The sequence below is a fragment of the Equus caballus genome, chromosome 14, assembly GCF_041296265.1.
Source record: "Equus caballus isolate H_3958 breed thoroughbred chromosome 14, TB-T2T, whole genome shotgun sequence".
In the NCBI taxonomy this organism is placed as follows: domain Eukaryota; kingdom Metazoa; phylum Chordata; class Mammalia; order Perissodactyla; family Equidae; genus Equus; species Equus caballus.
The window spans coordinates 25617266-25629724 of NC_091697.1; the positions used below are offsets into that span (position 1 = coordinate 25617266).

The 12459-nt window shown below is 38.9% G+C and overlaps 1 protein-coding gene across 12 annotated transcripts in view; it reads right to left on the reverse strand.

Annotated features, from left to right (window-relative positions):
- Positions 1–12459, reverse strand: part of RANBP17 (RAN binding protein 17) — a 335841-nt gene that overhangs the window by 23803 nt on the left and 299579 nt on the right. For 10 of the 12 annotated variants that reach the window (XR_011425471.1, XR_011425470.1, XM_023617254.2 and 7 more), the window contains one exon: positions 5345–5511. The exons of the other annotated variants lie outside the window; for them this stretch is intronic. Coding sequence is in view for 8 of the 10 variants with exons in the window: in XM_023617254.2 (XP_023473022.1) it covers positions 5345–5511 (167 nt within the window). In the remaining 2 variants the exon portion in view is untranslated. The remainder of the gene's footprint in view (positions 1–5344; positions 5512–12459) is intronic. 12 annotated transcript variants of the gene reach the window in all.

Genomic DNA, 12459 nt, shown 5'->3' on the forward strand with positions numbered 1-12459 from the left:
GAAAAAAGAGCAGATCATTTCTCTTTTGCCGTAATTCACTTTGGGATGCATGTCATGAAGAGCACTATACAAAAGCAATTTTCATTGATTGACTGACTGATTGAGGAAAAGGGTGAATGTTCTTTCAGCTTACGTCCCTACTGAAGTATGATTCTTACAGCTCCTGACAGCTCTTCACAATTTGTAGTTAAATGTCAGGTTAGCACAAAGAGAGAATGTGAAAATCATAATTAGAAAGTTTTTGGGTTTTTAGTACAGCTGAATTGAGTCAAACAGTTAAACAGATGAGGGTAAGATAAATTCAAATCTAAATGTTCTAATTCCTCCATTCAATGTATTTAGATTTTAGGGAATATAATTACTAAAAATACCATCTTAAGCCAATTGCATAATCTAATCAGTAATACTTGAAATCACATAGTTCTTGTTCTACTTCTGTGGAAGGTGCTACTCTTTACAGAGGAATTAGTTTTTTCAAATTCTGATTTAGAGAAGCATTTAGCATCAGTGTCCTATACTTACAATCTGAAAAAGCATTAGTCACATCTCTGAAATGCCCTTCTATAAAACACACTCCTTCATTTACCTAATTTGGGCAAATCTTTCACTGAGATATAACTAAATGAATGCTGATCTATGGGTTATAGATGCAAACACTTAACATGACCAGTGATAAAACTGAAAAAATTTCACATAGAAATTTTACCTCCCAAATTACTGTAGCAGATCAGTGCCTAATCACTGTTACTATTGGCCTGTTCTCGAAATTTTAGTTTATCTTTCTAATGACATAAAAACACATATGGAATTTTTTTCTTAATATATGTTAACTGGGTTTTTCTCAATTGTTAAGTCAAAGCAATGCTGGTTAGACAATAACTCTTACTTGAAATGGATTCACTTAATCATAATGGATCTTCAAATGGACTAAATTTAATGCTTGCAAAGTTGGATTTGTTTCCAAAAACATGGAAGATGGCTTATTTGGAGAATGTTTTTAAAAACACTGAAGATCTAAAGCCACAGAGCAGGTCATAATAAACACCCTTCCAGGTGAGAAGCACTTAAAATGTCTTTCCCTGGCGGCTACATAGAAACAGAAAGGCCAATATGGATGTTGGAAAACTATGTGGGTTCATGCTTCGTTTGCTATGGAAGCTTGAGGAGCTAACTTTTGCAACAACACTCTTCATGCAATTATGCTTTCAGCAATATAGGTCCAGGTTGGGGGGGAAACAGTTCAAACTAGTAAATAATTGCAGTATCATTGCATCAGTTTAGTTTAAAGAGCTGACAAACCCTCTCTAAACTCCAAGCACAATTAGTCATTAGGGTCTAGTTTTTCAGCACTGTTAAGCAATTTGTAACCCATTCCTTTTAATAGGGTTAGGCATTACTTAACCGACACAGATGCCTTGAAAACTGAAACCTCAAGTTATGAAGCAGCAACCTTGTTCATTACCTTCTGTGATAGGCAAATCATCTCTAAAACCAGCATTTAATGGGCAACCAATGAATAATCAATGGCTCACTTTTCATCTGAGTGTGAAAATGAGAATAATCTAATACAAAGTCCCTCTGGTAAGAGGCCGAATCTTGGGTTCTGCTGCTCTTCAGAGCTGATTTATAAGGTCTGGGAAAGCTGATGTAAACAGATGATCAATGGGACCCATCCTTGCTCATAATAACCCCCAACTGGCCCACTCCCTCTTTCCCAAGTCCATCCCTTCAGGCTATTAGCTCTGTCCAGCTAATTCTTCCCACTATTCCTGCCTGCTGCTTTTACTCTGGCCATCCGTTCAGTCCAGCCGACTCAGAAGTAATTTTATACGCAGCAGAGAGAGGGTGGAATTGATTTTTCACTCAGCGCTCAGTTCCCATCTGAATAATTATCAATTTTACTGCCTCATAAAGGGAAGAGTCAAAATTTCAAATCAATTCAAAAGAGCTTTTGAGACGACAGAAACTGTGCATAAGAATAGAGGTCAAAGTTGTCAGTGACCTAAGGAGATGATGTCAGATACTACTATACCCAATAGTTGACATCAGAAGCACTCAAGATGATATAACCTAGTGCTAATGCAAATCATATTTATGCTGACTACCAGATACCAGTCATTAATATTTAAAATGCTATCTGAAAGCCTACATTCCAAATAAATAGAATATATTCCACCGTTAATAAAGATCTATCACTACTTAGTCATATGCTATAAAGTAAAGATTACCAAGTACTATTAATACACAGAAATTACTTAAACCAACAAACGCACGGTAATTCTGAGTAAAGACAAACTTGACCGTCTCCTGTGCAACCATTTGCACTGCTCTGCAGTCTCACGCTATTTGTCTAGGACCACAGTCTACTGATTTTTGCTAAAATTTTCTACCAACTTAAAAGTTTCTGCCAAAGTTTCTGGGACAACGTTGTGATCATGACTGAGTGCCGGCAGGAGGGATTTGGTGGTGGACTTTGTTGCTGGCCATGGTGGTGCTGGGGGCTGGGTCTGATTCCTGGCCAGTCCACGGGTATTTATTTCCTCCATGGCTACATGCTCTAGGTCTGTGGCTTTCAGCCTTCTCCTCACAAAACACCTGAGGGCCAGGACACACTCCCAATAGCAGCAGGGGCTACTGCAGTTGGGGGGTGGAGGAGGGGCAAGAGAGGTGCACTCAAATCTTGATAGAACGTATATATATTTTTTTGCTTTTTTTTTTTTTTTTTAAAGATTTTATTTTTTTCCTTTTTCTCCCTAAAACCCCCCAGTACATAGTTGTATATTCTTCTTTGTGGGTCCTTCTAGTTGTGGCATGTGGGACGCTGCCTCAGCGTGGTTTGATGAGCAGTGCCATGTCCGCGCCCAGGATTCGAACCAACGAAACACTGGGCCGCCTGCAGCGGAGCGCGGGAACTTAACCACTCGGCCACGGGGCCAGCCCCTGTTTTGTTCGTTTTTTTTAAAGATTGGCCCTGAGCTAACATCGGTTGCCAATCCGCCTGTTTTGTTTTTTCTTTTCTTCTTCTCCCAAAAGCCCCCCACAGTACATAGTGTTATATTTCAGTTGTGGGTCCTTCTAGTTGTGGCATGTGGGATGCCACCTCAAAACGGCTTGATGAGCGGTGCTAGGTCTGTGCCCAGGATCCGACCAGGTGAAACCCTCAGCCGCCAAAGCAGAGCGTGTGAACTTAACCACTCAGCCACCGGGCTGGCCCCATAGAATGCATATTTTGAAAAGGCATTCCAGGTGAATCTGAGATCTTATCCCCACCAACCAGACCCCTGAGAATCAATGGTGGAAGTGGTAAGGACTTGGGATTTTTGGCCAAATAGACTTTGGTTTACATTCCACTTTCCAGTTCATCTCTCTGAGCCTTAATTTATTCATCTATAAAAATGGGGATGATGATATCCACACTTCAGGGTTGTTGTGGGGGTCTAAATGAGAAAACTTCCCTGAAAGTCCTCTCTTCCTGTAAGTCACTCTCTGTCATTACTATACTAATCATATTATTAATTATATTAATTATATATTAATCATATTATATTAATCACATTATCACTATATTACATTATATTATCATTATATTAATCATATTATCATATAATTGGGTTAGTTACTTGTCTCTCTATCCACTTGACAGGAGATTTTTTTTTTTTTTTTAAAGGATATCTTCTTTCTTTTTTTTTTTTTTTAAAGATTTTATTTTTTCCTTTTTCTCCCCAAAGTCCCCCTGGTACATAGTTGTGTATTCTTCGTTGTGGGTTCTTCTAGTTGTGGCATGTGGGACTCTGCCTCAGCGTGGTCTGATGAGCAGTGCCATGTCCGCGCCCAGGATTCGAACTAACGAAACACTGGGCCGCCTGCAGCGGAGCGCGCGAACTTAACCACTCCGCCACGGCGCCAGCCCCTTGACAGGAGATTTTTTAAGGAGAGGAATTATGTCTTATGATTCTTAATGGCTCTTGCACCTTGTACATAGACAGTCCTCAATAAACATGAATTACCTTCCTCTTCTCTTTACTATATCACCAACATATCATAACAATTCCAGGGTCATAGCAAATAATTACAGGCCTACAGCCTTTTGCCTAGTTACACAAAATCTTAATTATACCCTTCTTCCAGGAAAATAATTGGTTAACTGAAACATCACCACAAATAAAGTTTACATCATTTCATTTAAATATTAGCAAAAAATGATAGCCAGGAAGAAAAGCTCTTCTATGGCTGTCTCATTCTATTTTTATCATTTCTTTACTCAGTGACATGTTCTGCTGATTGCAGGCGACTTATTCGCTGACTAATGACCATGTTAAGGTGTTTACATTTGCAAACCACAGACTATTATGGAGATAATTTGGCAAAATAAAACAACTGGAAGCAGGATCAAGATATCATTTCCAAATTTAGTGGAATTGGAAAATATCATAGTGATGGTTATCCATAGAAAAATGGTATTATTCTCTATGAACTATTCCTGGCATGTATATTTTTATGCATGTTACTGTGATTTGCAGAAGTGAGTTTTTTAAAAACAATATAAACTTGGACCTAACTCATATTAGCCAGTCAGAAAACACATTTGAAAATAAAGAAATTGTGGCTTTATTACTTATTACTTAAATGCTTGTGGGAATATGACCTATCTGAACCTGATTTCTCATCTTAAAATGGGAAAAATACAAACTACGATATGATGAATGGAAAGTTCCTGGCAAGTTGCCTGGCATAGACTAGGAGCCCAGCCTTCCCAACATACCTGAGTACTCACAAGGCAAACTTAAGACGACATTAGTAGAGGCTCCAGGAAAGAAATCAGAGGTCGACTAGTTCCAGCTTCACCTTTTATCTCTCTCAGGTCTCCTGAAGAGCTATCCTCTTTGTGAATTCTACCTTCACTGGGCTGAGATGAACTACTTAGAGATTTCTTTCTTTCTTTTTTTTTTAAACTTTTTTTTTCTTCTTCTTCTCCCCGAAGCCCCCCAGTACATAGCTGTATATTCTAGTTGTAGGTCCTTCTAATTCTGCTACATAGGACACCGCCTCAGCATGGCCTGATGAGCAGTGCTAGGTCTGCGCCCAGGCGAGGTGGCAAAACGCTGGGCCGCGTAAGTGGAGCATTCGAACTTAACCACCCAGCCACTGGGCCAGCCCCACTTAGAGATTTCTTGATGGTGGATAATCCTGAGGCCAGTGTACTATCCTATCTTCAGGGAAAATACTCCTAGAGAATAACCGGTAGAGAGTCTTGACAAAACCAGTTGCTCTAAGAGATATTCAGGGACCAGGCTGGCTTTTGGGAAACCCTGTTTCCTAAACTAGGTGACCAACCACCAGTTACCTGCTGCAGGACATCTGGATTTTGCTGCATAAAATGTAATAACCTCTGGCCGGCCTGGGTAGCCTCTCTGCATCGAAGTGGCTTCTTGCCCTCTTTTGCTATATACTTGAGGAGGCAGGTGACGATGTAGTCTAAGCTGGCACAGCAGCTGGAGGCGACAACTGTATCTGTACAAATAATAAATGAGAATTCGTTTGCATTACTAAATTGTTTGTTCCGTCTGATTAATTATAATGCCTCCACTAAAAAAAATCACTTTCTGGTTTCAAAGCACTTTTATCAAACTGCAAATTCCGTGAGGGCAGGGATTTTTCCTTGCTTATCCCTTTAAACCCAGTGTCTACTTCAGGACCGGACATAGAGACATGTCAGAAAGTAAATGATTCCTGGATTGAAGTGGACGGAATTTTCCATTTGTGACTTAATGACCCTCTGTTCAATTCCAGTGACTTTATTAGATATCTACCTGGTGCAAGGTTCTCTGCTTTAGGGGAATCCCCCCACTCTGGAGTCAAAGAGCTCAAGATTTAGTACATAAGTCACTATAGCAAAATGCAAATGAGCGGCAAATGCTGTGAGGGCTTTGAGGAAGACATCACATTTGGACAGGGATCAAGGAAAGTTTGGTGAAGGCAGTAGCATCTGAGATGGGCTGGGAAGCTATTCCAATTACACATAATGAAGGACACTTCAGGTAGAGAGATTAGCACAACGTACATAGTGTAGTGGAAAGGTATGGATTTTGGAGCCAGACAACTCTGGTTTCAAATCCCATCTTTTCCAATTACTTACTGTGTTGTTAATTTGAAAGAGCCACTTGAGCTTTCTCATCATTTGTAAAATATCTTTCAGAGTTAAATGAGAAGAAAATAACTAGAAATTCTCATAATAAAAATAGCTGATATTTATGAAGAGCTTACTGTGTTAGTTACATGGATTACTTTTTTTTGCTGAGGAAGACTAGCCCTGAGCTAACATCTGTTGTTGATCTTCCTCCTTTTTCGCTTGAGGAAGACTAGCCTTGAGCTAACATGCATGCCAATCTTCCTCTATTTTGTATGTGGGTTGCTGCCACAACATGGCTAATGAGTGGTGTAGGTCCGTACCCAGGATCTGAACCTGCGAACCTGGGCCACCAAAGTGGAGTGCGCCAAACTTAACCACTATGTCACAGGGCTGGCCCCTGGATTATTATTTTTAATCCTCACAACAGCCCTATAACAGTTACATATTATTATCTCCATTCACAGGCGAGGACACTGAGGGATTAAGTGACTTGCCTACTGCCACACAGGTAGATGACAGTGGAACTATGGTATAAAAATAAAGAAGGAGTTGGACTCTAGATCTGTACTCTTAATCACTAAAATTAAGTAGGTATTAAGCAAAATTAGGTATTAAGCAAAAATATATGTAAGCATCAAGCATCTTCTTAAAACACAATGGGCACTCAAAAGATAGTAGTTACTAACAGTTTGCCCTCATGGTGAAAAGAAGAGGGTGTATTCAGGGAGTAAGACTCTTGGTTTGAGTGCAAGGATGTGTAGGGGAGTCATAAGCGAGAAGGCTGACAAAGTAGGTTGGGGTCCTTCTTGAGAGTATCCAATAGTGGGCTGATACATTTAATTTGAAAGGCAACACAGGTGTTATTGAAGGTTTCTTTTTTTTAGCAAGTAAGTGACATGCTGGAGCAACCATTTATTGACTATCTCCTTTGTACATTAAAATTATCATTTCATGTACTTCTAACCACCACTTTGTATATAGTAGGTGTTGTTACTGGCACTTTTCAAATGAGAAAAATGAAACTCAGAGATAACTAGCTTATCCAAAGTGCATGGTTTTGATTCATAGCATGACACTGCCTAGATATCTTGGCTAATGGTAACATGGACACAGTCCTGGAGAGTTTATGATTAGTAACAGAATCAACAAGAGAAACAATTAAAACACAATGGGCACTCAAAAAATGGCAAACACGGCAGATTCAGAAGAGGAAAAGTAGACTGGGAGACTAGGGCAGGGACACAGCAGATTCTAAACTCCCTAGCGCAATAGTTTCTTACTCATCTCTCAGGTTCTGAGACACATGTGAGCCTGTCATAGATCAGAGGTGCAATATTAGCTGAATTAATTAAAGAATGGGTAGGCAAGGCTAATCCGAAAATGTTTTTTAAAGGTCTTGAGTTGTGTTTAGTAATAATACCTGGAATTGATATAACACTACAGTTTAAAAACTCTTTTGTATACATTGTTTTAGAGAGATATGACATAGTAAACAGAAAGAGGTAGGTTTTGGGGCAAGTTTTGACATACACCTAGACATACGCATTTAAAACAGAGGATAATGGTAGGGGATGCAGGATCACAAGGGGCTGAATGAAGGCCCAAGAGATGGGCATGGACAATAGTTTTGGAAAGCTGTGGAGTTATAGGCTTTTAAGAAAGGAACTCCTTTTTTTTTTTTCTCCTAAAGCTATGGTGTTTGATTAATTGATTGGTTAATTAACTGTTTCTCTCTCCACACTAACTGAGTTACTTTGCAGAAAAGGGAGCTTTGGTTTTATAATGCTGAGAGGTAGTATAAAGTACTAGAAAACATCTAGGCCTAAGAGTCAGGCACAGACTTGTTGAGCATGGTTTTCTCTTTTCTTCAAATTTCTACCTTTGAAGACCCAATCATAAGAGTAAGTGGATGAAGTAATCTAACATCTACAAAAGGAAGCAAGCAGGAAATAGATATGGTTCCCCTTACCAGTGAAGAACAATATGCTATCAATAAAACAAAAATTATAAAGACTTCACATAGATTTGGTGACTACATGCCATGCAGGTTGCATTAAAAAGTTCAAATCTTCTGAGTCAGCTATGAAAAAGCCAGGTAGACACTTTAGACATGAAGGTTGGAGCATATATCCTTGTCATAAAAGCAAGAAGAGCTTCCATTATAGTTGATTTATGGTTGGGGGCTTTGAAAAGAATAAATGTTATTTCAGGATAGATTGAATAGTGTGGAATCATAAGGATCAAGGGCCATTTGATCAAAAACAGAATGAATGGTGCTGAGGACTATGTATTCTTATTGGTTTTCCTTATTTGCAGCTTAAACTATTGTGTGAGATTCAAAAAATGAAACTCTCCTGACGTAACAGGATGGCTAGAAGTCATGAATTTTCATATTTTGTCCTAGTTCTTGATTCTTTAGAATCGTTTAAAAAGGCTTCATCCATGATTTAGACAATTTTGGATATAATTTTTAAGCATAATAGGCACTGTGTCCTCTCTAGAAACTTGCTGTTTGGCACTGAAAACAACCAAATGCTCCTTTTCTCCTGCATTTGGTCTCCACAGGAAGCACGTGCATCCTTAATAGCCCCCCTGTTCACTAAGACCCATCACGGAAAGCTGTTCTGAAAAGTTAACTGTAGAGGAAAGAGTTGCTTAACTGAGTCAGAAGAATGATAATGGAGCTGAGCTGAATTCTGGCTTCGACTCAAAATTTCTCACCATAGCAGAAGGTAGGATAAGGTCTTGGAAATATGTGGTGTGAAAGGCAATTTCGGAAACAAAAGGCCTCTTTGGATGGTAGAGTGGTTTTCGAAACAGGGGGGTCTAGGTTTGAATCTATATTGTCTAGACGTTTGACTTTACAGATCTTCAACTTGCGCCTCTGTAAAATGTGCTTAATACCACCTACTTTGCAAGGTGTTGTGAGAAATTAATGAGATAAAGTGAGCAAAGATTGTAACACAGTGCCTGACACATAGTAGGTTTTCCCTTTTTCATTTCCCATTTGTTTTCCTGGCTATTTCAGTCCCTTAAACACTAAGCCTGTCATTATAGTTAATCCATAGCTTTCTTCTCTCTTTAGAATGTTTTGGTAGGAGAAACTAATGTACAAGGTCTCTAAGTTTCTAAATATTTCCTGAATGTTTTACTCCTATATTACATTCATACCATTTACTCCATCCAATTCAAGGATGTGTTCAAAATGACAACACAATCTCTTTATTAATAATGAACATTTTATTAGCAATGAACTTATGGGGAAAGATCTGGTGGTTTCCAGTTGGTTCAACTTTTCACTTGCCCTCTCCCTTCATTGTTTCACCTTTTGTGCCATCCTTTACTTCTTGGCTAATCTGCCAAGGCTAATCTTCAGAGACCTTCCCTGATCACTCCTTCTGAAAAAGCCACACTTAATCATTCTTTATTCATTATGCTATTTTAAGTCTTTGTTTAGCTTAGCACTTATGATTTGACATTTTCTTGTGTGTGTGTGTGCGTGTTCATTGTTTATTTCTCCCCGCTAGAACAGAAGCTTGACATCAGCACTGAACTTATCTGTCTCATTCCCTTCAGTACTGCCAAGGTCTGGAATGGTACCTGGGACACAGTATGTGCACAATTGATACTTTCTAAATGAATGAGTTGAGAGTCATTATTAAGAGCAGCTTTTTGTAAATCCTGAACTTGGTCTCTGTATGTAACTATGGGGGTGGTGGCAGATGGGTGATTAAAAAGATAGAAAATGCTGGGGCTGGCCCCGTGGCCTAGTGGTTAAGTTCGGCATACTCCACTTCGGTAGCCTGGGTTCATGGGTTCAGATCTCCGGCGCAGACCTACCCTACTCATTGGCCATGCTGTGGTGGTGACTCACATATAAAATAGAGAAAGATTGGCAGAGATGTTAGCTCAGGGCTAATCTTCCTCAAGCAAAGAAAGAGGAAAATTGGCAACAGATGTTAGCTCAGGGCTAATCTTCCTTGGCAAAAAAAAAAAAAAAAAAAAAAAAAGACAGAAAATGTAATTGATTTTCTCACTCACCTTTGTCTTTCCTCACATTGTAACTGGCCCGAAACTAAAAATGCTGATGAATGATGATTAAAAATTTGTAATATCATGTTAGGCATATTAGGCAAATCACTACTCTATCACTGATTCAACTTTTTTATACCTCCCTCTCATTTTTACACTGAGGCTACAGTAGAACTGAAACCTGCTTGTAACCCGAACAACACCTACAAAAGCCTCTTTGCAAATCTATCATTGTTGGAAAGGGAGAAACCCGAGTGCTTACTTTCAACATTCTAAATAGTCTTCTTTCTGAAGACACAGGGCACAATTCACCTGCCAAACCATAGCCATTATCAGGTAGCTCTAGCAGGTGGTGAGGTAAACAGGACTGTGTTTTAGAGCTAGAAAGACTCCTAAATCAGGCACATATTAGTTGTACAACCTGAGGCATGCTGATGCACATCTCTGAGCAACAGCTTACTCATCTGTATAATGAGAATAATATTACCTAATTAATTTGACATTTTCTTGTGCATGTGTGCGTGTGTTCATTGTTTATTTCTCCCCACTAGAATATAAGCTTCTCAATAAATAATTCAATAAATATTTATTAAGCACTTACTATATGCTAGGTTGGGAATAAAGTGGTGACCAAGACACTGTTCCTATCCTTCAGAAGCTTACAATCAGGTAGGAAATAAGGACAAATAGTTCTCTTAGAGTATCTAACCCAGTTTTGGTATACAGAGTGGTTTTGAGAATGAAATGAGTGAAATACACATATGAAAACAGCTATGACAGCATCAGGCATGGAGTATGTATCCATGGTCATACACCTAATAAGTGTTAGCACTAGGACTTAAATCCAAGTTCAGTATTCCCTCCATAATGCCACTTTGTCAAGACTCTCTCGAGAGCCTTGTTAAAGTGCAGATTCCAGGCCTAAGACCACACTTTGAAAACAACATAGCCACTTGCAACTAATCCAAAATCTTCAAGTATTACTATGATGTGAGATAAAAGAATGTCAAGCCAAAGTGTAATAATAAAAGACAAGACTGCAGTTTCTGTCCATGAAGGATTAACCGCTATGAGAATTTTCCCTTCTGCCATAAACAACTAGAAAACAGGACAAAATATATGAAAGAACATTTTTCAATTATTGCACAACAAGCAGTACAGGACTACTAAATCAGAGAAGAGGGAAACCAATGAGGTAATACCTACACCACTGCTCAAGCTTACTGCCCAAAGCAGTTTCCGGGCTACAGGCCAGGAAGGGAGGAACCCAAACAAAGCTAAGTGTGGTCTCACTGAGTTGAAGAGAAATAGCTGGAATTTGGTTAGGCTGAGGCAGCTAGAATTGAGGGACAGAGTATTGAAGAGTGGGTGCCATACAAGCAGAGAGTTCTGGAGATCTACCTCTCCAGTCTTTGAATAATATAACAGGGATATTTAACACATGTGTAATTGAAGTTCCAGAAGGAATGGAGACAGAGGGAGAGAGGTAGACTGTAATTATCTGAAGGCAAGCTGTGATGATATTATTTAAAGGTGTAGATTGTAAACCCTAGAGTACCACTAAAAATAAAGAAGTAGGGCTTATAAACTCAAAGGGTATATAAAATGGACTTATAAAAAACATTTGATTAATCCAAACCAATACAAGGCAGGAAAAAGGAAAAAAGGAACAAAACCTAGATAGGATAAAGAGAAAACAAATAGCAATATTGTAAATTTAAACTCAAATATATTGGTAGCTACATTAAATGTAAATGGCCGAAACACTAATTAGAAGGCAGAGATAGTTAGACTTGATATAAATATATGACCCAACTAAATGCTGTGTGTTAGGCAAGTATGTCTATGTCATAATCCCCAGAACCTGTGAATGTGTTAGATTACATGGCAAATAAAAATTAAGGTTGTAGATGGATTAAGGTTGCTAATCAGCTGAACTAAAAATAAGGAGCTTATCCTGGATTATCTGAGTAAGCCCAATGTAATTCCAAGGGTCCTTAAAAGTGAAAGAGAGAGGTATAAGAGGTCAGAATTAGAGGGAGATGTATTTATGGAAGAATGGTCAGAGAGACGCAATGCTTTGAAGACAGAGGATGGAGGCCATCAAGCAAGGAATGTAGGTGGTCTCTAGAAGTTGGAAAAGGCAAAGAAATGGGTTTGCTCCTAGAAAAAAACACAGTTCTGTTGATACCTTGATTTTAGCCCAGTGAGACTCATGTCATATTTGCGACCTAAAGAACTATAAGATAATACATTTACATTGTTTTAAGCAACCATGTTTGTAAAGATATGTTACA